The sequence below is a fragment of the Dermochelys coriacea genome, chromosome 13 (assembly GCF_009764565.3).
Source record: "Dermochelys coriacea isolate rDerCor1 chromosome 13, rDerCor1.pri.v4, whole genome shotgun sequence".
NCBI classification, from domain to species: Eukaryota; Metazoa; Chordata; order Testudines; family Dermochelyidae; genus Dermochelys; species Dermochelys coriacea.
In genome coordinates this window covers 30,188,292-30,211,183 of record NC_050080.1, presented here as the reverse complement: position 1 = coordinate 30,211,183, position 22,892 = coordinate 30,188,292, and the positions used below count along the sequence as shown (strand labels likewise).

At 50.9% G+C, this 22,892-nt stretch overlaps 1 protein-coding gene across 3 annotated transcripts in view; it reads left to right on the top strand.

The window, feature by feature from the left end:
* The window catches only part of ACSS2 (acyl-CoA synthetase short chain family member 2), a 79,592-nt gene extending 58,172 nt beyond the window's left edge, over positions 1-21,420 (top strand). For 2 of the 3 annotated variants that reach the window (XM_038369545.2, XM_038369544.2), the window contains 11 exons: positions 5,286-5,423; positions 5,798-5,968; positions 7,545-7,678; positions 9,075-9,207; positions 10,208-10,264; positions 10,741-10,821; positions 12,298-12,406; positions 12,648-12,716; positions 17,537-17,713; positions 19,072-19,146; positions 19,466-21,420. In XM_038369545.2, coding sequence (XP_038225473.1) covers positions 5,286-5,423; positions 5,798-5,968; positions 7,545-7,678; positions 9,075-9,207; positions 10,208-10,264; positions 10,741-10,821; positions 12,298-12,406; positions 12,648-12,716; positions 17,537-17,713; positions 19,072-19,146; positions 19,466-19,593 — 1,272 coding nt within the window. In that variant the 3' untranslated portion in view covers positions 19,594-21,420. Of the gene's footprint in view, positions 1-1,223; positions 1,305-5,285; positions 5,424-5,797; positions 5,969-7,544; positions 7,679-9,074; positions 9,208-10,207; positions 10,265-10,740; positions 10,822-12,297; positions 12,407-12,647; positions 12,717-17,536; positions 17,714-19,071; positions 19,147-19,465 lie in introns of all 3 variants that reach the window. The other variant, XM_038369543.2, reaches the window with a different exon arrangement.
* The last annotated feature ends 1,472 nt before the right edge of the window (positions 21,421-22,892 follow it).

The following is a 22,892-nucleotide window of genomic DNA, read 5'->3' as shown; positions in this document are numbered from 1 at the left end:
CATTTAATCTGTTTACCTTTAAAAACGGTTCTTAAAATTAGCCTCCTTTAGTGAAGTTGGCACTAATTGAAGTTAACTTTCCAATTGCTGTTCTGTGGAAGGAGAGCTCTGCTACTAATCCTCACTAAACCCCTTACTGATGTTCCTTTTCAAATGTCATGTTTTTTCTAACCGCACAAACATTGACACGGGTAAGTGAAAGGGGTTTTCATGCAGCAGGGAGCCTGCAGCTTTAATGCCTGACTTCCGTGAAAAAGGAGCTCGCGTGTGGGGCTCCATCTGGATGAAGGGGGCTCTTCAGAAAGCGTTCTGCATCGTAAAGGAAGTGGCTAGGCAGTGCAGCTGTCCATGGCACAGTGTGGTGCGCGAGACCATGTTAATTAGTAGGCTCGTCTGAACAAGCAGGAGCTCACCCTGCCCTCGCACCAGCTCCTTGGAATACAGTCTCTTATCAGTTTATAATAGTGTGTACACTTCGGTGATAAGGTGTTTGCCTTATGTTACCACCCATATTAACACAGCAGGGGAATGGGCCTATCTTGCTATTCACCACTTCTCTCATGTGCTGGCTGGCCCCTATCAGCATGCTGACATGGGTAATGGAGGCTGGGCAGGAAGGGGCAAAGGGTGGCTCCAAGAAAACTGCAGCAGGATATCCTGTTCCTGCTGGCAAGGTGCTGCTACTCTGGGCATGGACACTGCACACCTACTGTTTCCAATAACAGAGGATTTGCCCAGATCTTAGGCTGGGATGCTTGAGGGAACCTGAGGGAATTAGGTGCTCAGGTCAATGGGAGTTTGGTGCTGACCTCCCTTAGGCCCTTATGAAAATCCCACCTTTTCGTTTTGAAGATCATCGCTGTCGCCCTCTGTTCTCTAGTATCTCACTAATTCCTGCCGTAGCCTTGGAAATGAGCAGATGGCCTGTCCCAAGCGGAGGGACAGAAGCCAAGAGAATTATATTAGCTGATTTCTAGAGCACATACAAGCAGAGGCTGCTCTCAACTTAGACCAAAGAACAAACAGGAGTTGGCTCAACTATAATTACTACTTGACCCACGAGTAATAGTGAGCACAATATAATTGAATGCAACATCCTCAGGGGAGGAACTCTACTGAAAACTAGCACGGTGACTATAGAGAAAAATAGAGGAAGTGGCTACAAAAGGCTCTGAAGTCAAAAAGGAGGAAATGTTCAGAAATCTCTCTATTCTACTTTGCAGGATGGTTATGTAAACCGCCATAACGGAGTCATGCAGGACTTGTGTTGCCCTGTGGGAGCAGACTGGACAGGACAGCACAGTGTGGGTAACTAGTAAGATAAAGTCAAGATTTGCCAATAGAAAGGATTATGAGCCATGTCATGTAAGAGGGAAGCTAGGAGGGCTATGAGGGCTCTGGAGGAACGGATAGCCAAACGGATATACACACAAACAAGAAGGAATTCTCTAGGTATATTGCAGAAGCAGGAAGCTTGGGGTGAGCTGGTGGGTCTGCTGAATTACTAGGGAGTAAAAGCAGCAATTCGGAGAAGCTAAATGACTATTTGCATGGATATCGTTACCTGAGTGTCACTGCAGAGGGTGCTGGGGAGAGAGCTACTCCAGACCTACTCTTTAGGTTAATAGACAGGAGCCACTGTCAGACTGAGCGGTCAGAGGTGTTGAAGTACATGAGTTACTAAATGGCAAGAAGTCACCAGGCCTGGATGATACATCCAGGAGTTCTAAAGGAACTCACAATGTGGCTTACCCACTAGCAGTAATACCTGTCACTTATTAAAATCAGCTTATCTTCTTGAGAGTAGCAAACGTACCTTGCTTTCAGAAAGGCACTGTGGGTGACTCAGGAAATCAGGCGCGTGAACATTGCTTCAGCATCAAGTAGATCGGTCTAAGCAATCACTAAAGTTAGTTATAACAATGCGTAGATTAACATAATAGGGACAAACAAATTCATGCATCTAATCTACTAGAACATAAGAACAGCCATACTGAGTCAGACCAATGGTCCATCTAGCGCGATATCCTGTCTTCTGCCAGTGGCTGGGTCCAGGTACTTCAGAGGGAACGAAGAGAACAGGGCAATCATCAAGTGATCCATTCTTTGTCGTCCAGTCCCAGCTTCTGACAGTTAGATGCTTAAGGTTACCTAGAGCATGAGGTTGCATGCCTGACCATCTTGGCCAATATCCTCCATGAACTTATCTAGTTCTTTTTTTTACCACAATTGTAATTTTGGCCTTCACAACATCCCCTGGCAACTAGTTCCACAGGTTGACTGTGTCTTGTGTGAAGAAATACTTCCTTTAGTTTGTTTTGTTTTTAAACCTGATGCCTATTAATTTCATCAGGTGACCCCTGGTTCTTGTGTTATGTGAAGGGGGTAAATAAAATTCCTTTATTCACTTTCTCCATCCGATTTGTGATTCAATGGACTTTTATCATATGCCTCCTTTGTTGTCTCAGCCCCCAGAACAGAACTCTGAACATGTCAGCAAAATGGTAGGTAAAGGAGAACCCAGTGATACTTATTTGGGCTTTCAAAATGCCTTTGACAAGTCTTCCACGAGAGGACTATTAAGGAAACCAAGTAGTCATGGGCTGAGAGGCAAAGTACTGTCATGGATCAGAAACTGGCTGACACAGGAAACAGAGTGGAATAAATGTGGCGTTTTCATTATTGATAGAAGTTAATAGTGGGTTGCCACAAAGTTCCGTTCTACAAGGGACTGTAAAATGGCAAAACTTTCAGATCATAGTCTTCACTAATGTAAATAACTATGTGTGAAGAACTTCCGAGGGACCTCTGATAACAAAGCCAGGAGTGTGGGCAGAGTACGTGATAGCATATTAATGCCATTGAGGATGAGTACAAGATAGTGCGGGTTAAAATAATTTGAGTTTCTCCAACACATTGATGGATTCCAAGCTAACTAAGTATTCAAAGGAAAGACAGAAGCATTTCTGTGTACAACTCAGTGAAAGCATCTGCTCAAAGGGGAGCGATATCATAGGTCTTGGAAAGAACATTGTATCTCATTTAAATTGATCTGCCCTCACCCAGAATGCTATTTTTGCTTCTGATCATCCTGTCTCAAAAAGGATATAGCAGAAGGGATGTGGGGGGGAGGGATGCAGAGATGGGCGAGGAAAACTTAGTAATATACTGCCATATAAAGAGAGGGTGAAAGATTAGGACTGTTTAGAGAGGAAATGTGTAAGAAGGGATGTGATAGCGACAACATAGAGAAGGGAGATTGGGCAACAGGATCTCCCATTCTCATAATAGAGGAACAAGGAATCATTCAATGAATTTTATAGGCAACAAGTTTAACACTGGGAAAAAAGGTTTAACACTTACTTCATTCATAATTACGTGTGGAACCCTCTGCCACAGGCTACCATGGAAGACATGGACGTAGCTGAATCCCAACAAAGGATTATGCACTGTAGTTGTAGCTGTGTCAGTCCCAGGATATTAGAGACACAAGGTGGATAAGGGAATATCTGGTATTGGTCCAATAAAAGATGCTACCTTGCCCACCTGGTCTCTCAAACAAAGGATTCGTATACGGTGGGTAATGAGGGTCTCCTCAGACAAGACCAAACCATAATGGATATAATTCCTCATGCTTCAGGCAAGTTAGATCTTAACTCCATTGTAGGAATTGCTACAAAACCCTATGTTCCTACAATGCTGAATGCACTTCCTCCTCCCACCAGACAGCAGCCCAGCCTTCTTCTCTGCTGTCCCTTGAAGAAGTTCTATCCCTGCCTCTGGGGAATTGCTGCTACTGGGAACAGCTGAGAGTAGCCTGCTAGGGCAGGAAGTACTCTGAGCAGACCCGGGGAGTTTGGGCTGTACCTGACTGGAGAGAAAACTCTTGTTTAGTTTTGAACTTTGTTAGTAAATCAAACCCTAAGGAGGGCTGTTGTGATTGGACCGGAGAACCCTGCGTGGAGTTTATTTGGGGATAAAAGGAAACTTATGCAGGGCTGCACTGAGGGCACTAGGGGGCAATCTCACATATACAGTTTTGCTTTCATCCCAAGGCAGAATGGGAAAACCTTTGCAGGATGGGCCAAGGGTTTCCCTCCCTCCCAGCTGTAGTCAGGAGACCAGAGCTGAGTGTGCAAGGTGAAATGGCTGCTGAAGGAGACCCCGGTGCAGCTCGGAGGCCCCATGTCCCAGCAGAGGGAGATAAGTTGTGCATGTGGCAGCTGTCCCTGGAATACTGCTTTCATTCGTGAGCAGCATGTTCCCAGACCTGTATTGACAAACTGGAGGGGGCTCAGAGCCCAGCCACAGACGCGATGGAGGAGCTGGAGGGATTGACTCCTCAGGAATGGTGGAAAGATAAACTGTGTATAGCTAAACTAAGTGATGGTGGTGAGTGGAACATAAGTTTCCATAAGGGCTGCAAGCCCCATCACTTGGGACATCTTAAAACTAGATTGAACAAAGTGCCAAAGAGTGTTGTGTTGAGAACAGCCTGGCGGGGCTCTTGGGAGGTGGGCGAGTCTTTGCCAGGCAGGATTCTATGGCTTGATAGGCAGTGGAAGCACAAAGGGGTGTTGTGCTTGGCTTTCTAGCTGGCTATTAACCCTGCCCCTTCTCTTGTGTACTGTCTGAGCTCCATGCAGGGCAGTGCAATGCTGCCTCTCCAGTAAGATAGGAGAGCGTGTCAGGTTTGTCCATGCATAGCTGGGAAGGGATGGCGTTCCTTAGAGGGGAGATATTCAGTTACATGAACAGTAGCTGACTGAGGTTAATGGCCACTAGCTCTCCCAGCTTGGTACTGATGGCCAGGAAAGGCCTTGAGCCACGTTGCTGCTGTCTCCTTCTTGAGGCCTGTGTCCTCCACAGCAGACTAGACCCAAATGTTGCAGCACGGCCCCTGGTTCTTTGACCAGTTGAGCATCTGTGCAGCGTCCAATAAAGTAAAACTGGAGGCTTGATGAATACCCATTGGCACAGCGTCCCTTGGGCTAGGTATTTGGATACTAACTGCACTCCCAAGTTCTTTTGGGGAATGGGGGCGAGTCTGGAGTTTCAGGTTGTTTGCAGACTGCACCTGTTATGCTCGGGTTGCTTTGTAAAGGTTTTCTTGGTAGTCCTGCAGGTGGGAAACATCCCTTGTTTTAATGGAGGCTGTGGTTCTGAAGCCTGATTTTGCAGCAGGGGTGTGTTCCGAGCTGATTAGCCTTCTGCTACAGCGTGCTCCGCTTGCCCACTCTAGCTGCCTTTGGAGATCAGACCCTCTGTCTTTCACTTTTCTTCAGACTCCATGGAATTCCCAAGTCGACCTTTGGTGGCATGAGCTTATGAAGAATGCCAGCAAGGAGTGTGAGCCTGAGTGGTGCGATGCTGAAGATGAGCTGTTCATTCTTTATACCAGTGGATCAACTGGGAAACCCAAGGTATTTTTCACAATAGCTAACTCATACTGCTTCCCTGGCCAGAAATGATGTCTGTAACAGTAACTAGTCCATAGGTCTCAGAGATTCCAGTAATAGGGGCATACCCCTGGGGCAAGATAGAGATGAACCATGCTCATACTTCAGTTATGGAGCACGCTATGAAGTACTTAGTTTACAGTTCTGTTTTTTCTGATGCACTTTGCAAGAGCTCTGAGCTGGAGAGGTGATAGCTTTGGGATGGGGCTGTGCTTTTCCAGTTCAGGCACTGAAGACCTGCTCCTGGTATTTGCCAGTCTGGTGCTGGTCAGCTTGGGAGGGCTGAGGGTGGCTTTGCTTTTGAAGCATCCCCTGCTGATCATGTGTTCTTGTTGCAGGGCGTCGTGCATACGGTGGGTGGATATATGATTTTTACTGCTGCTACCTTTAAGTATGTGTTTGATCATCATCCTGAGGACATTTACTGGTGCACGGCTGACATTGGCTGGATAACTGGCCACTCCTACCTCACTTATGGACCTCTGGCAAATGGGGCAACCTGTGTATTGGTAAGTTTTGTGAGGTCTGGGAGCCTCTCCTGGAAGGTAGAGACCAGCCTGCTGCTGAACAGCCTCCCTTGGTATCTGCCTGTTTCTGTAATGAGCACAAGCCCCTGCCCTCGTGACCCGCTCTTCTCTCTGCCTCATTTGAAAAGCGCCCTGGGAGTCAGCGTGCACCCTCTGCGCTAACCAGCACCTTGGAGGCTGCCATAGCAGAGAGCTGCCCTGTGAGGAGGGCAAGGCACCTGGCAGGCAGGCCTCACAGAGTGGAGCTGGAGGGCTAAGCAGAAGCCAGTGCCAGTGCCAGTTGCTCTCGCTGCTTTGTGATAAGGCAGGAAGGGCTTGGTTTGTGAGATTCTTGAGTAATAAAACAAGTGGTTTTTGTTTGCCCTTAGAAACTAGGGCCTTGCCTGCCCTGGGGGATGCTGTGGGAATGGGAGAGCGAACGAATCTGGGTGTTGGGACAGTGTGAAAGCAGAGCTGCTGTTGTGAGGAGTTTTGTCTTGCTGCTGTGATGCTTTGCTAGCACATTTATCTCCAGTGCCTGAAGGATGCTTGGGAGAGAGGCTGGCAGCACCCCAAGCCCCCCCCCCCCCCAGCAAAACCAGGGCAGGGACTTGTCAGTCCCCAGACTCCTCGGGGGGGAAAAGGAGGAGGAAGAACTTTTTTTCTTCCTTTCTGGGGAGATCCCGAGCAGTGTGGCAGGGTCTGCAGGCTGTGTGTTACATGGAAGTGTGCTGCTGCCTTTGTTCCCATACCCTGCATTAGCTGCATTCAGTGGCACGGTGGAGCTGGCTGGCTTTCCCCGTCACATCAGCCTGAGCCCCCAGCACATCAGCCTGTCTGGGGGACAAGCTGCAGGACCCACATCCAAGAGGCACTGTCTGTGGGTGTCGTGAAAGGGGTCACGTCAGCAGTACTGGCTGGAGCCAGTCTGCACATGGCCTTCTCCCCCCCTTGCCTGGGAGCTGTGTCCCTACCTGGCATGGATAAGCCATGGAGCCCAGAGGCAGCAAGGGGTGGAGCAGAGGGTGCTGTGCCTGCTGGGAGGGAAGCCCTGTCAACCCTCGTGGGCATGCAGGGGGAGCTCTCTCTGGAGTGGTGAAAGGTGGGGCAGGAGTTGAGACTGGGAGGAGGAGGGGAGGCATAGAGAGCGTTTTCTCTGCTCCTCCAGTTGCCCTTAATCCCCACCTAAGGCCGTACGCCAGCGGTCTCTGGGCCCTCGCCTCTGCAGAGCCTCTGAGCCTTGGGAGCCGTCGGAGCACTGGCTGGTGGAGGGTAGCTTAGATCCCTGCCTCTGACCTGCTCTTGTTGCTTCATGCCCCCAAGAACGGTTGTGCTCAGCACCGCACGGAGCATGGAGGAGACCTGGTCCCTGCCTCACTCGGTGGCACAGGGGCTCTGCTCTGTTCTTGCAGCCATCGGCCTAAAGCCTGGTCTGCCTGGAGCGAGGTGGGCTCCTAGCATCCCCTGTCCCCCACTGTGCTCAGTCTCGCTGCCTGGGCTCCAGGGCAGGGTTCTCCCCTGGGCCCGTCACAAGTAGGGCTGGGAAGTGGCTGTGCTGACCGTGCTGTCTCATGCTCAGTTTGAAGGTCTGCCCATTTATCCAGACGTCGGCCGCATGTGGAGCATCATTGACAAGTACCAGGTGACCAAGTTTTACACTGCACCCACAGCCATCCGGCTGCTCATGAAGTACGGCGATGAGCCCGTCAAAAAGTAAGCACTAATCCGCAGCGGGGGAGGGTCCCCGATAGCTCTGCGGGCACAAGGCAGTAGGACCCGGGAGTACAGGACTGGCTTGGAACTAGTTGCCTGAAAGCTCCCGCCTGTCCCTGAGCAGATGGGTTGTGGATCCCCAACAGCAGCTGCCTGGAGCATTTTATTTAGACGAAGGTTTCTAGCCATCGGAGGAGTGACATTCTGGGACAGCCTGCCAAGGGGAGCATTGGGAGCAAACACCTAACTTGCTTCAAGACTGAGCTTGATAAGTATACAGAGGGAATGGTCTGATGAGACTGTCTGTGCTGGCATGTAGCCAGACTGCGACTGCGAGCAGCAAATGGGATGGGACACTAGATGGGGAGGGCTCTGAGTTACTACAGATAATTCTCTCTCAGGTGTCTGGCTGCTGGGTCTTGCCCAAGTGCTCAGGGTCTATCTGATCACCATATTTGGGGTTGGGAAGGAATTTCCCCCAGGTCAGATTGGAAGAGACTCTGGTGGTTTTTCACCTTCCTCTGCAGCGTGGAGCCTGGGTCACTTGTAGGTTTAAACTAGTGTAAATGGGGGATTCTGTGTAACTTGAAGTCTTTACACCATGATCTGGCGACTAGAGTAACTCAGCCAGAGGTTAGGGGTCTGTTACAGGAGTGGGTGGGTGAGGTTCTGTGGCCTGCAATGTGCAGGAGGTCGGACTAGATCATGTCTGGCTGTAAAGTCTGAGTCAGTGAGTCTATGCTGTGTCTGGCCTGCGCAAATGGGGAAACCTTCCTGTTACGGTGCTTATAAGTGGGCACAGGAATCTGCAAGTTGCGTTTCTGAGCCCTGGGCAGTGGGTTATGGCGAGCTGGCTTTATCCTGTGTCACTTTTCAGTGCTGCCCCTGGGTTGGTCTTAGGCAGAGTCTGAAACACCCACCTCTTGTTCTGATGTCAGAGTTCTGGGCTATTGCCTGGCTACATGGCAGGACAACTCCCATCAGCCCTGGAGCAGGACTGCAGGGGAGTGTGCTGGGCACAGAGAGCTCCTGCATTGCCAGCCTGGTGTTTCCAGACACTGTGGAGGGACTGAGAAGGGTGATGGGAACAGAAGTTGCCCTGAGCTTATAGAATTTACTGTGACTCTGGTCCTTGCTGTCTGAGCTGCCCTGACTGTGTAGGTCAGACCAAAGGGCTGGCTCTGCTGCTGCTCCATGTACTTCCCCTCTCCACACACGCTGGATCCTAGCGGAGCTTCTTGAAAACCCAAACTGGACGATCTGCGAGATCCCATATGCCGAAGTGGGCTGTCTGGGTTGGGCAAGCTCACAGACAGGGCTATGAGCCAGTCTCCTGTGGCCTGGTCCAGGCTGAGGGCATGTGCGCATGTGTGAAACCCGCCGCTTCTCACTGCAGGTACAGCAGGAAATCCTTGAAAGTGCTGGGGACGGTTGGGGAGCCCATCAATCCCGAAGCCTGGCTGTGGTACTATCAGGTGGTTGGAGAAGAGAGGTGTCCCATCGTGGATACCTTCTGGCAGACAGAGACTGTGAGTTCCTCCCTGCCAGCTCTCCTCAGACCCCCTTACCCCTCTTGGGAGAGAGCAGGGAGCCCTGACACCTCTAAGGGTGCCAGGCGCTGCCCCCCTTCGAGGTGCCAGGCTGCTCTGCGGGCTTGCTGCAGAGTAGTGTCAGCACAGTGGGCTCTAGCCTTCCCGGGAGCTCAGGGAGCGGGGGCACTGCCACACGTTCTCCCATGGAGGCTAGGGGTGAGTGGGGAGCTTGTTCCTGTTACCCGCCCTGCCGGGTGCATCTCTGATTACAGAGCAGTATGGGGCCTGCCTCTCAGACAGGGGCACTGCTAGGCTCTCTGGCCTCCTGTTCCTATAGTGTCCAGCTGGCTGCTGCTGTCACTGCTCTCCAGGCTTCCCACCTGCCTCTCCTCAGCCCATACGCCACTGTGCCCCTGCACTCCTCCCTCTGCTTCTTGTCTCCTGCCAAGCTGTCCCAATGCATTACTCCCTGCCACACATCCTGCCTCTGCACCAGTCCCACCTCCAACCGTGCCCCAAGCTGCTTCCCAGCATCTGAGCACATTCCAGGGCGGGGCAGTGCATAGGCACCAACTTCTCATGGCGCCGATGGGTACTCACCCACCCCTGCCCCACCCCCATTCCAACCCCTTCCTTAAAGTCCCTGCCCCAACTCTGCCCCCTCCCTGCCCCTATTGGACCCCTTCCCCAAATCCCTGCCCCAGCCCCGCCTCTTCCCCTGAGCGCGCCGCATTCCTGCTCCTCCCCCTCCCTGTCACAGCTTGTTACGCTGGGTGCTAGGGGGAGAAGGGGGAAGGCGCGCTCAGGGGAGGAGGTGGAGGTGAGCTGGGGTGGGGGGGCAGAGTGGGGAGCTGCCAGTGGGTGCAGAGCACCCACCAATTTTTCCCTGTGGGTGCTCCAGCCCCGAGCACTCTCGGAGTCAGTACCTATAAGGCAGTGTCAGAGTGTGAGGGGCCAGGCAGTGTGAATGGCTGATCTCCATTGCTTCCTCCCGCAGGGTGGCCATGTGCTGACGCCGCTCCCTGCTGCCACCCCCATGAAGCCGGGCTCCGCAGTGAGTAGAAACCATTCGAGCGCCCTGTGGCTGGAGTGCTCCATTCTGTGCTCTCCTGCTACTGGGATTTTTCCAGAGCAGTGACTATGGGGTGGGGCATGGGCTTAGTGACACCTGTAAAGCCCCATTTGCACCAACAGGGTCCTCCGCAAGCTAACTACCTGGTTTGCTATGTTGCCCAGCACAGGCGTGATACTGAACTCCTAGATAATCAGTGCGGGGAACACTCTCTCCCCAAAGCCTGGGCAGCATGAGCACTGTCTGGAAGGGGTTGAGCCAGGCCTGAGCGGGGGTGAATTCCCTGGGGATGTCTGGCCATAATGGAGCCTAGTGAGAGACGTACCGTCAGCATGGTTACTGGCAGACACTTGGACTGAATCCCTCCCGAAAGCCAGGCTCACTCTGCCCTTCCTTTGTCTGTTTGAAGGATTTTAATTGTATGTTCAACTTTCTCTTTCCACAAACATCCCCTACAGACGTTTCCGTTCTTTGGTGTCGTTCCTGCTATCCTGGATGAATCTGGGGAGGAGCTGGAGGGAGAAGCAGAAGGCTACCTGGTAAAGAACAGCTGATCCTGGGCTCGGACCAAGCCCTGTCACAGTTACACCAGGGCTGCGGGAAAACCGAGGCTCACCAAGTGACTGGCTGGTTCCCACTGGGGAGCAGGAGTCACATGTGTGTTGGTTCCAAGCCAGGGGCCTGAACTGGTATGAGGTTATCCCCTCACAAGCATGTCTAGTTACACCTTTCACATCTATGCTGCAAGACGCTCTTGTGCCATTAGAAATGACGTTGGACTCTAACCGCCAGCGTAGGAGCCCTGTAGATTATACAACAGCCCTGATGCCAATCGAAACAAATGTGGTGGGGAGGGGGTTAAAGGCTATTTAGCGAGATCCTCCCCTCTTTAGGAAGTTTGTGGTAGAATGCACCATCAGGAGCAAGGGGACATGGGGCTTTCCCAGCCGTCAGCTCTCTGCAGCATGAGCCCATGCTTGGGGTGAAGTCAGTGATTGCAACTGTTTGGGAATCTGGGATGTTGATAGGGCAGTGTCCTACCTCTCTAACATTGGCTGCCCCGTGGGAGATCTTATGTCGGTCATAATGGGGGAGCAGCTCTTCTCTGTATGATTAAATCTTTTACTTAGGGTCATGGTGGATTCTCCATCACTGACAATTTTTAACTCAAGGTAGGATGTTTTTCTAACAGGTATGGCTTGGGAATTATTGGGGGAGGGGAGTTCTCTGGCCTGTGTTCTAGAACAGGGGTTCTCAACCTTTTTCTTTCTGAGGCCCCCCCAACATGCCACGGCCCACATGACACAACAACTGTTTTTCTGCATATAAAAGCTAGGGGTAGCAAGTAGGGCAATTGCACGAGGCCCCACGCCACAGGGGTCCCTGTGAAGCTAAATTGCTCAGGTGTTGGCTTGAGCTCCATGCGTCAGGCCCCGGGCTTGAACTCCATGCAGCGGGGCTTTGGCTTTCTAACCTGGGCTGCAGCAAGTCTAATGCCAGCCCTGCTTGGTGGACCCCCTGAACCTGCTTGCAGCCCCCAAAGGGGCCCTAAGTTGAGAATCACCGTTCTAGAAGTCAGATGAGACTATCACAATGGTCCCTTCTGGCCTTGGAATCTACGGTTTCGCTGCAAGGGGCAAAACACTCTTCATTTCCTGTAATTAACAGCTATAAAATGGTGGGGATGTGAAGGTAGAAGTGTCATACTGCCCTTTGCGTGCTGGGCACCGAGAGACTTCGGTTAATACGCTGTAGTGTCCTGCTCTCGACAGCTGTGATCGGAGATGGGATACAGGGTAGTATGGGGCTGAGCTAGTGAATAGGCTTGGGAGTAATGCAGGAAATAGACATGGCTATCTGCTGGCTAGACTCCTCTGTCTTTCTCTGGCTATGTAAGTAAGAGCCCATTAGAGACCGTGACCTACAACTTAGGCCAAGAACTCATGCTGCTGTGAAGCTGTGTACCCCAGGGGCTCCCTGACTCTAATGCTACATCTCTATATCCTCTCCCACAGGTATTTAAGCAGCCCTGGCCTGGAATAATGCGCACAGTGTACAGGAACCACCAGCGATTTGAGACCACCTACTTCAAGAAGTTCCCAGGGTACTACGTGACAGGAGATGGTAAGACTTCAAGCAGCAGCCTTGTCCCAGAGAGTGGCAGCTTGTGTGGCCTGCTCAGTGTCTCCGCTTTCCAAGCGGGAGGGTTGGTGGGCCGTTTCGCTAGCTGGGGATTAGCAGAACGTGACATGGGAGAGCCCCTGGGTCCGGGATCTCGCTGCATTCCATTCTATTCCCGGACTCCTTTGTCAGATGCATTGAGTTCTGGCGCTGTGTCCTCATGCTGGTGACTGGTTCTTTGTAGGCTGCAAGAGAGATAAGGACGGCTATTACTGGATCACGGGGCGCATCGATGATATGCTCAACGTCTCTGGTGAGAACAAACCCTTTGGCTGTTGTGGAGAGAGAGGAGGCACAGGATTTAAAAGTGCAGGTTAAAAATTCCAGCCAACGTTTGCTAAGCAGCGGGAGAGAGAATCCCCCCTCACTCCCAGCCACCGGCAGCAAGTTCTGCTTTGCCCAGCATGAGACACTCCCACACCAGCGGCTGTTTGCACAGCCTCTGGCCACAGCTGGATAGTCTCAGCTGAAGCTACTGGGAAGGGGAGCACTCAGCCAGTAAACTGTCTGTAGCCAGCCATGCGTGGGGCTTACTCAGGTACTAGCTGTTGCAGCCTGGCCCATTGTCCCTCTGTGCTGTCACCAGCCTGTGAGTGGAGCCACTTCCTGGGCCCCACGTTTCCAAACCAGCTGAGTCTGTGTAGAGACTAGTCACAGTTTCGAGCTCTTGGACCCTATGGTGCACTCTTGTCTGAGGATCTGGGACACCTTCACCCAACCACCCAGATCCGGAATCTGGTGGATGAAACATCCCGAGCTCCCCAGTTGCTTACACGTACTCCTCTAGAGTTCCGTCTAGGCTGGGAGCCTGCTGGACTTCTAGTTTAACTCTTCCAGGGACAATGCGACATAAAAGCAAGGAACACAGGCTTAGCAAAGGAATTTCTTACCTCAGTGACGTTACTCTTAAATAGCTCGAGAGCCAAAAATAACGAAAGTCCTGAAACGCCCCCTTCCCAGTCTGATCTCGCACTTGGGGTGAGGTTTGTCAGAGTTTCCAGCTGTCCTGTCTTGTCCCCTTCTCTCTCCTACCAGACCTTCACACATGTGGCAGTGGTTGGCTTCCCACTCAGAGCAGCACCTCTGCTCTTAGAGTTCCTGTCCCTTTTGCAGGTGTTCCACTGGGACGCTCCAGCTCCCTCCCCCAGACATACTCGCCCCTCCCTGCAAGTCCCTGTGCAGAAGATCCATTGCTCCACAGGGAGGGGCTGGTAATTGAGACAGTTGGAGTCAGTGACCCTCAATTGCCATCTTCTCAGTGATATTCCTTCCAGGAGTGTAATGGTTTGGACTCACCCCTGTAGTGCCTCCTTCTGGTCATTGGGAATTAGCTCTTTTCCAGCCTGGAGTGCCTTCTGCAGGCCAGTGATCCGCACAACTCTGGCCCCCGTGTCTCCCTCAGACCCTATTGCCTCTTTTTCTGGGGTTCTTCCCCCTGGCAGTACCCCCACACTCTGCCTCTGGGTCTCCCTTTCCTGGGGAACCCCCAACCCACTATCCCCACCTTGCCTCAGTCTGGGCTGCTGCCAGTCATCACCAAGCCCCCTCTCCCTGGGGCAGACTGCAGTGTAAAGGCCACTCATCATAAGCAAGGGGGTTTGGACCTGCTGCCTTCCTCTGCCTCCCAGTACCTCTATGGGCCTTGGACCAGGCCCTACAGCCTGTGGAGTTGCCAGCCTGGAGCCCCCCCCGCTCAGCCTGCTCCTTCCCCAGCATGGCACCACCCTCAGTACCCTGTCAGGCAGACAGCTAGGCCCTGCTCTCTCCCAGCCTGGAGAGAGACTCCTTGGGCTCCTGGCTCACAGCCTTTTTATACAGGTCAGCTGGGGCCTGATTGAGGCATGGCGTAGCTGCGGCTGCTTCCCCAGTCAGCCAACCCCAGCCACAGCCCTCTCCAGGGCTGCTTTTAACCCCTTCTATTTTAGGAGCGGGGTAGCCACCCTGCTACAGGGAGGCATCACATGCCTTTCCCAAGCAGGGTGCTGGCTGCAATACAGGACAATAATAAGCAGGGTCAGACGTGTGTTCAACCCATGATACAAACCAGAGTCGTAACTTGAGAGACATCCCGCTGTCACGCCTGCAGGGTGTCTGGAGGCATCACTTACAGGAGCGCTTCTACTGAACCCAGCGGGACGGGCCTTGTGGCAGGGCCTTGCCCGCCTGCCTGCCTTTGGAGGAGTGTGAGTACCGCACTAGCAGGGAATGCTCTAGGAACTCGGTGAGGTGAATTACCATGGTTACCTCTCCCTGCTAGTGGATTAAAGGCACCATGTAAATAACATTGTTAATCTGCCTTGTAGACATTTGGGGAAGGGGGAAGCTCCTGGTGAAATTAGCCCCTGTTCCCAGAGCCAGGGCAGGCTGTCCCCAGCTGTTCTCTGGTGCTTTATCTTGTCTCCAGGTATGGAGCCTACATACCGCCAGGGAGACGATTCCACGGGGCTGGAGCTTTGTCTGAGGTTCAGTCAATGTCTCTAATTCCTTCCATCCCATTGCTCCTGGTTCAGTGTATCAGGCTGAATAACCCCTCCCTTGCTGGCAGGCCGAGCCCTCGGACCCTGGTTGTTGGTTATCATCTCTCTCTCTTTCACTCCTCTATCGTTTGGTTGAGCTAGAGACATTCTTCTAAACCTTTCTGAAACACAATTCCCCCCATCCTAGCTCCCTCAGTTTTTTCCCTCATCTCTTGTAAGGCAGTTCCCAGTGCTGGTTATCATACTCCGGAAAAGGTCTGAGCAGACCAAGGTGGGTTACTGCTCCATGACACAGTGGGTTGTTGCATAGAAACATAGAGTCCATGGCCAGAAGGGCCTATTGTGATCATCCAGTCTGGTCTCCTGTATAACACAGGCCAGAGACCTGCCCCACAATAATGCCTAGAGCAGAGCTTTTAGAAAAACAGCCCATCTTGATTTGGAAATTGCCAGTGACGGAGAGTCCACCAGGGTCCTTAGTAAGTTGTTCCATTGGTTAATTCCCCTCCCTGTTACACACTGACGCCTGAATGTGTCTAGCTTCAGCTCCCAGTCATTGGATCCTGTTAGACCTTCCTCTGCTAGACTGAAGAGCCAGTTATTAACTATTGGTTCCCCATATAAGTACTTGTAGACTGTGATCAAGTTACCCTTTAACCTTCTCTTTGTGATAAGCTAAATTGGTTGAGCCCTTTCAGTCTATCACTGTAAAGCAGGTTTTCTAACCCTTAACTCATTCTCATGGCTCCTTTCTGAACCATCTCCAATTTATCATCATCTTTCTTGAATTGTGGATACCGGAACTGGACACAGGATTCCAGCAGCAGTTTGCACCGGTGTCAAATACAGGAGGCAAAATAACCTCTCTACTCCTACTCGTGTTTCCCCTGTTTGTGCATCCCAGGATTGCATTAGCCCTTTTGGTCACAGCGTCACACTGGAAGCTCATGTTCACCTGATTATCCACCACAACCCCCAAATCTTTTTCAGAGTCATTGCTTCCCAGGATAGATCCCCCATCCTGTAAGTGTGGCCTACATTCTTTGTACTTAGATGTATGCATTTACATGTCACTGTATTTAAACTCACATTGTTTGCTTGCACACAGCTTACCAAGCAATCGAGATCACTCTGAATCAGTGACCTGTCCGCTTCATTATTAACCCCTCCTCCAGTTTTTGTGTCACCTGTGAACTTTTTCAGTGACGATTTTCTGTTTTCTTCCGGGTCATTGATAGAAATGTTAAATAGCGTATAATAGTTAGAATGTTAAATAGTGTAGAGAACAAATCTCGGCAGGACCTCACTAGAAACCCACCCCTTCAATGGTGATTACCCGCTTACAATGACATTTTCAGACCTATCAGTTAGCCAGCTTTTAATCCATTTAATGTGTGCCAGGTTTATTTTGTATCTTTATAGTTTTTCAATCAAAATGTCGTGTGGCACCAAGTCAGATGCCTTACAGAAGTCTAAGTCTGTTACATCAACACTATTATTTTTATCTCACAACTTGTAATCTCATTTTAAAAAAAGATGTCAGGTTACTTTGTTAGGCTCTATCGGTTAGCTTCTGTGTATGTACGCCACAATCACCTCAGCCATTTTGCTGCTCTTTTGCACTGCAAGGTGCTTCCAATTCACTGTGCGCTATGGATCCTAGCCTGTTTTTGGCAGTAGTTTGTCTGCACCCCGCCATCGATGGTGTCTTGCAGATGGCTTTCCATGCAGGATCCTGCCCACACTTCTCATCTCACCAGGTTCCTAGTTCTTTTTCTGCTTTTGCTTTAATGTAATCTGGGAGTATCATTAACCTGCTGTGCACCCCTGAATTCTGTACTGCCCACTAGGTGCCTCCCCCTGCTCGCTACTGGTTATTACTCTTTGATTATGGCCCTTCAGCCAGTGTCGGTCCACATGAAATTGCTCCTCTCCAAAGAAGTTGACTGAAGTTTGCTAGTAAGATTTCAGTGCAGTATATCAAATGCTCTATTAAATAAAGAGACTTTTGGACTCTGCTTCCTGCTCCCTGGCTGCCTCCTGTAACTGACAGAGGTGGCCTGTTGGTTACCTGCTCCGTATGCCTTTGGCTGGGGTATGGTAGGAATGCAGATTCTCCTGTACCATGGGCGTTAGTGTGACACAGGAACAGTTCTGTGACAGCCCATCACTAATGGGTAGCAGTGCTCTGTGTGTGATTCAATTCCAGTGGGATAGCTAGGTGTTATCAGCACCCAGTGGTTGGTGGCAGCTTGCCCAGCCATGGAAGGGCCTGCTCAGAGACACGTGTTCTGGACAGAATGTAGCTTCCTGGGCTTCTCCCTTTGTTCACGCAAAGCTCCTGCCGTTTGTCATGTATCCGGGGGTGGGGCACATGGCACAAGGAAGGGAATGTCGTCTCCCCAGAGCAAGGTAGGGGCTGCCCTAAGGCTCTGAGCAGAATCTCCCAAGAGTCCGTTGTACTGCATGCAAACAGATCACCCCATCGGAGCTTAGGGGCCCTGTTTGCTCCCAGGGCCCTTCTGCAGTGAGCCTTCCTGGAGCAAGGAAGCCAGCCGCTGCTGGACTCAGCCAAGCGCTGCCTCTTTCTTTCCAGGCCACCTGCTGAGCACCGCGGAGGTGGAGTCTGCCCTGGTTGAGCACTTCTCCGTTTCTGAGGCTGCGGTGGTGAGTCACCCCCACCCAGTGAAAGGCGAGTGCCTCTACTGCTTTGTGACCTTGAGGGACGGCCACAAATTCACCCCGGCCCTTATGGACGAGCTGAGAAAACAAGGTAATGGCAGCCGAGCTGTTGGCGTCTTTGGTGTAGGGTGTGTTGTGGCAGGTGCCCCCTGCCGCCGGAGAATGGGGGAGGGCTCTGCTGGGGAGTGAAGCAGCGTGGCCTCTCCAAAGGAAGGTGACTCTCACCTAGAGAACACCAGTGCCCTGCCAAGGCTATGGCCAGCTCCCATCCGAGCCCCTTGTGCCCCTGCAGCCTGGGGAACAAAGCGACAGCTGGCAGAGGCTAAAATTAGATCTCTCAACGTTGTGGCCGCTCATGTGATGCCCCTTGCCTCCTGTGAGCTGGCAGGGGCGTGAGGCTCCTGCTCTCCAGGGCAGCCTCTGCCTCTCCAGCCCCGGGCATGGGGGCCGTTGTGCTGGCACGTGCCCAGACTCCTCGTTCCCCAGCTCCGCTCACTGTGTGTGTGTTGGAGGCAGGCATGGGTGCTGCTGGGAGGGAGTGGGGATACAGGCGTGGTGCCTGCAGCTGTGATCTATGCTGGTGCATGGACCGTATGGGTTGCTGCTTGCTGCTGCCTTTTAACTGAAACCAAAAGGTTTTGGTCAATGTCTGTGGACTTGGTTTTCCTAGAAGGGGAGGGAATGTCAGTCCAGGTCTCACGTCCGCCTCAAGGTGTCCCTTCCAAAGTCCATCCGTGCTGCTAGCAGACGGGCGTGAAGACAGTGATAGTGACAGTGATGGGCCTGCAGAGGCCCCATGGGAGCCTCTTTGTATTTCCTCCTGGCTCGTCATTTGCTGCTGTAAACCCACATATGTGGCACCAAGCGGGATGGAAGAGCTGGTGTAAGTTGGTGGGGAATCCAGCGCGCCATCCCAGAGCAGTTAAAATGGGTGTGGTGTGATGGGTGTGGGAGTCCAACTAAACTAACACATGCTCCATTGACATCCAAGATGACTGTGGTGCGTGAACAAGGCAGTAAACAAAATGCATCCAGGTTGCCTGTTGCTCCAGGGGAACCCTGAGGGGGGTCAGTCATTGCTATGTGGAAATGGACCCAAACCCGGGGGAAAGCTGTCTTCATTTCAAGTCCTTAAGTGCACCCTAGAAGCAATGGAGAGAGAATAGAAATGGTCAAACATCTCTCCCGCAGCTGGAGAATGAGTTTTGTGGAGAGCTGCATGCACTCTCCAGCCCTGGGTCTCCAGGTGCCGAATCCTGAGCGGTGCCATTGCGTTGCCTGGCCCCATTCTGCAAACACCCGTACCTTTGCCAACAGCAGAGATATTGGCGTCATTGCAGTGCAGCCCTGGTGGGCTTGGTTGTTCCGCTTGCTGCTCACTTGGGTTTCAGCTCTTGCTGAAAGTACTCTGGGAAATCTTAATAATTATACTGAAAATCTGTTTTGTAGTCAGAGAAAAAATTGGACCGATAGCAACCCCTGATTACATCCAGCATGCACCTGGTCTGCCCAAGACCCGCTCAGGTAAGGAGTCCAGGTTCACTCTTGTCAGATGCATCATTTGGGAACAAGCAGCACAGCTCCTGGTGTCTGCAGGCTGGGCAGCCCCGGAGGAAGGGAGTCACCGGAGTGCTCCCAGTGGGGATCAGCAGTCCAGGATAATTACAATAGGTTTTGGAGGGGTCCAGTTGTCCTGAGAATGGTCTTGGATTGCCCAGGTCTCTGCATGGCTAGACTTGAAGAAATCTGTATCCCAATACGGCTTATTCAGGGGGAGCTTCCTGAAAACCGACTCTGAATCTCTGGACATACAGTCGAATCACGACAGCTCTTTGTTCGACAGGTAAAATTATGAGGCGCATATTAAGGAAGATTGCAAAGAATGACCGAGAGCTGGGAGATACCTCAACGGTGGCAGATCCAGCTGTTATAAACCACCTGTTTAGCAACAGGTGTGCCACTGTGCTGTAGCAGAACCGCGTGCCATCCTTCAGACTAGAGATGCCGAAGCACCGAGTCCTAGTAAAGCAGGGGCCGTCCAGAAAAGTATTGTATTCACTATGGGAGAGAAGCCATTACCTGTCAAGTTGAATGTGAAACGCCATTAATGAAGAGAAGATGGGCTCTCCAGCTAGTCCACTAGCTGTCTGTGCCTCTGGAGAGGATGTACATTATGTTGTCGATTGATACTGCGTATCTGAAATTCCAGCCTCGGTCACTCATTGCAGAATGACTTGCATCATTTTCTTTTCCCTCATTTTATTTGTGTTTTTTAAATTGACTTTGTGTAATGGGCGGGGCATGGCATCCTGCCCAGAGTAAGGATTGATAGTTTGATGACAAATGGTGTTTTGCTCCCAAACAGTAGTTATGTGCCTTGGGCTCCAACAGATTCCCTGCAACAATCTCTCTAAGTTAATGCAGAATGATTGGAATTGTTCTCAATAAACCAGAGTGTAGTGGGATTCGTCTGCCACTATCCACATTGCAAATAAGCTGCTTCTTCTGTTTCCGTCTGTTGGAAGCTAAGGGGAGTTTTAGAAAAAGGATCTGCAACTCTGTAGCTGTGCAAGCTATTTTTAATTTTCTTTCCACCAAATCTGTTTAGTCTGAGCTCTGTGTTAGCTGAGATCTCCGGGGCTCGGCAAGGGAGTTGTGTGTGGCTGGGGGCTTTGGGGATTAGTGACGTTTTATATAACTCCTTTGGTACCAATATTTTTTGTTATGTTAACTGCTTGGCACCAGGAGTTGGATTGTCCCAGCACTGGGTTCTCCATGAGCAGTGGATATATTAGGGAACCACAGTCAGGAAGGGGTGAGTTCAGTGCCGGAACGTGCCATACTGGCCGTGCTCCATAGTGTACTATTGCTATCCAATTGCTGGTGTCAGCAGATCACACTGGTGCCAGTTAATCTCAGTAGGAATAGCTCATCCAGGTGCCTTTTGTGGGGGGAGTGGGTGCTACACATATCAAAGGAAAGGTGATTGAGAACTATGCAGAGGTGTCTTCCCCATTGCCAGGCAAACAGGACCTGTATCCAGAGGTGCCCTGTCTCACAGTACGTAGAAAGGGGCAGGCAGGGCCTTACTATTCTAACAAGGTGCTTCCTCATCCAAAAAACGGAGTGAAAGGTGTTTAAATCAAGTTTACGCTTTAAATCGGAAGTGCTACCTCATGGTGGGAAAACCCTTGCACGGACTCGGGACCGACAGCCTGAACATACCTGATAATGAAGGCTACGGATGGTGACAGGGTTTCTGCTACGGGTCAGTTTCCAAGCTGCTTAACTCCAGCCTTGCCTTGGGGCTGCTCTGGGGAGACACTGCCTTTGTGATGTGTTTGTGTTAGAAATGGCTTCCAGGCTCATTTGATAATTTACACATTAACATACGGGGAAAGTAGGTTTCCAAATTTGCAACCCTGGCTGTTTCGTGGCTACCCAAAATACTGGCATTGTCCATACAACTATTTGGCACTTGAATTGGCCAAAACAAACTCAAAGCTCTGTTCCAAAAGCCAAGTTCTAATGGATAACATTAGGGTCACCCTGATTTGTCTCATTGATAAATGTCGCTCACTTCTGCTGTTCTTATGCTACATGCACGTGTCTGTGATCTGTAACCTCCGTGTATACGTCTGACCTGTGTACTCTGCAGCAATGGGGCTGTGCCATTGGCCTGCTAGCTTCAAAACCATATTGTCCTCTTTTATCTTGGTCTGTGTAATTTCGGTTGGAAAAACAGCTAGACTCCTGTTCTAGTTGGAATAAAAATCTAAGAAATAAAAATGAAACACACTCTGGAGCACTCACTATTTGTGGGTGACAGTCTGGGGATGGTTGGTAAATGGAGATTTTAGTTGCAGTGTCCTCGTGGACTTGGGTTGGCACTTACAGCTTCAGATCTGCACCATCACTCACCTGATGCAGAAGGCACCTGGCATTTGGGGGCAGGAGTTTAAATTCTGCAGTTACACTGAGACCTGCACCTGGTAAATCTGAGTGTGCAGTAGATTCAGATCCATGTCCTCCTGTTTCTGTGTGATCTATGTATACTGGCAAGAGGTTTGCAGGCAAGCAGTGACTGGACTTCTTGTCATTGTCCATAAACCATGTTTAGCTGAAAGTGCAGGTGATGGAGATCAAAGCCCAAGATGGGACCTTGCTGCAGCACAGGAGATCACTGATGGGAGAGCTACAGATTTCACATACATGGGTTGGGGGGGGGGTCCTCCAGCTCCCTGCATGGCAGCCTGGAAACCTTTGTCCTCCATTCACGTCTCACTGGATTTCACAGCCCTTCAGCCCTCCACTCGCTCTGGAGATGCTGTTTTGCTCAGGATTGCAGTGAATTGCCAAGCACTTAACTAGGGGTCTCCCACAAGAATGGCTTCTCCTTGCTGCATGTGCTCCTCTTGCAGAGGACTGCCTGTTGGGGGCAGTGTGAGCATCAACCTAGCTGTCCTGAGAAGTTATGACGGGTCCCACAGCCAGACAATCATGATGCTCTCATATGAACTCTCACAGGGAAATGGTTAAAGACAAAACCACCCTGTCACCTGTGGGTGAACAATTCTCCCAGAGCAATCACTCTGGGTCTGACCTCTCAGTCTTCATCCTTAAAGGAAACCTGCACAACACCTTCAAAAGATGAGCCTGGGAGCTTAAACACACAACTCTGGTAGACACTAAAAATCATGGACTGAACAGACACTGGATTTATGGTTCATTACAACAAACTAACTCAGTAACAACTGACCCCTGGCTCCCCCTGCAGCTGCCTCCACTGCCCCCATGAGTGGAGGGATGTTAACAGGCCAGTTCACCTTGAATGGTCCCTTGAAATGTGTGTTAACTCCTTATGCTAAACAATCTGTTCCACCTTGTATTTAGCTGTGACACTGAGTATGTTTCCCAGACCTTCAAAAGAGCTCTGTGGAGCTTGAAAGTTTGTCTCTATCACCAACAGAAGTTGGTCCAATAAAAAATATTGATTAATTAACCTCGACCTAATCACATGCTCTTCCCTAGTATTGGACACAGTGCAACATCTTTTACCTTTATAGGGTCATACGCCAATGCCAGAAGACCATTGTGATCATCTACTCTGATCTCCTGTATAATAGGCCACAGAACTGCCCCCAAATAATTCCTAGAGCAGATCTTTTAGAAAAACATCAAATCTTGATTTTAAAAATTGTCAGTGGTGGAGAATCCTCCAACATCCTTGGTCAGTTGTTCCACTGGTTAATTACTCTCACTGTCAAAAA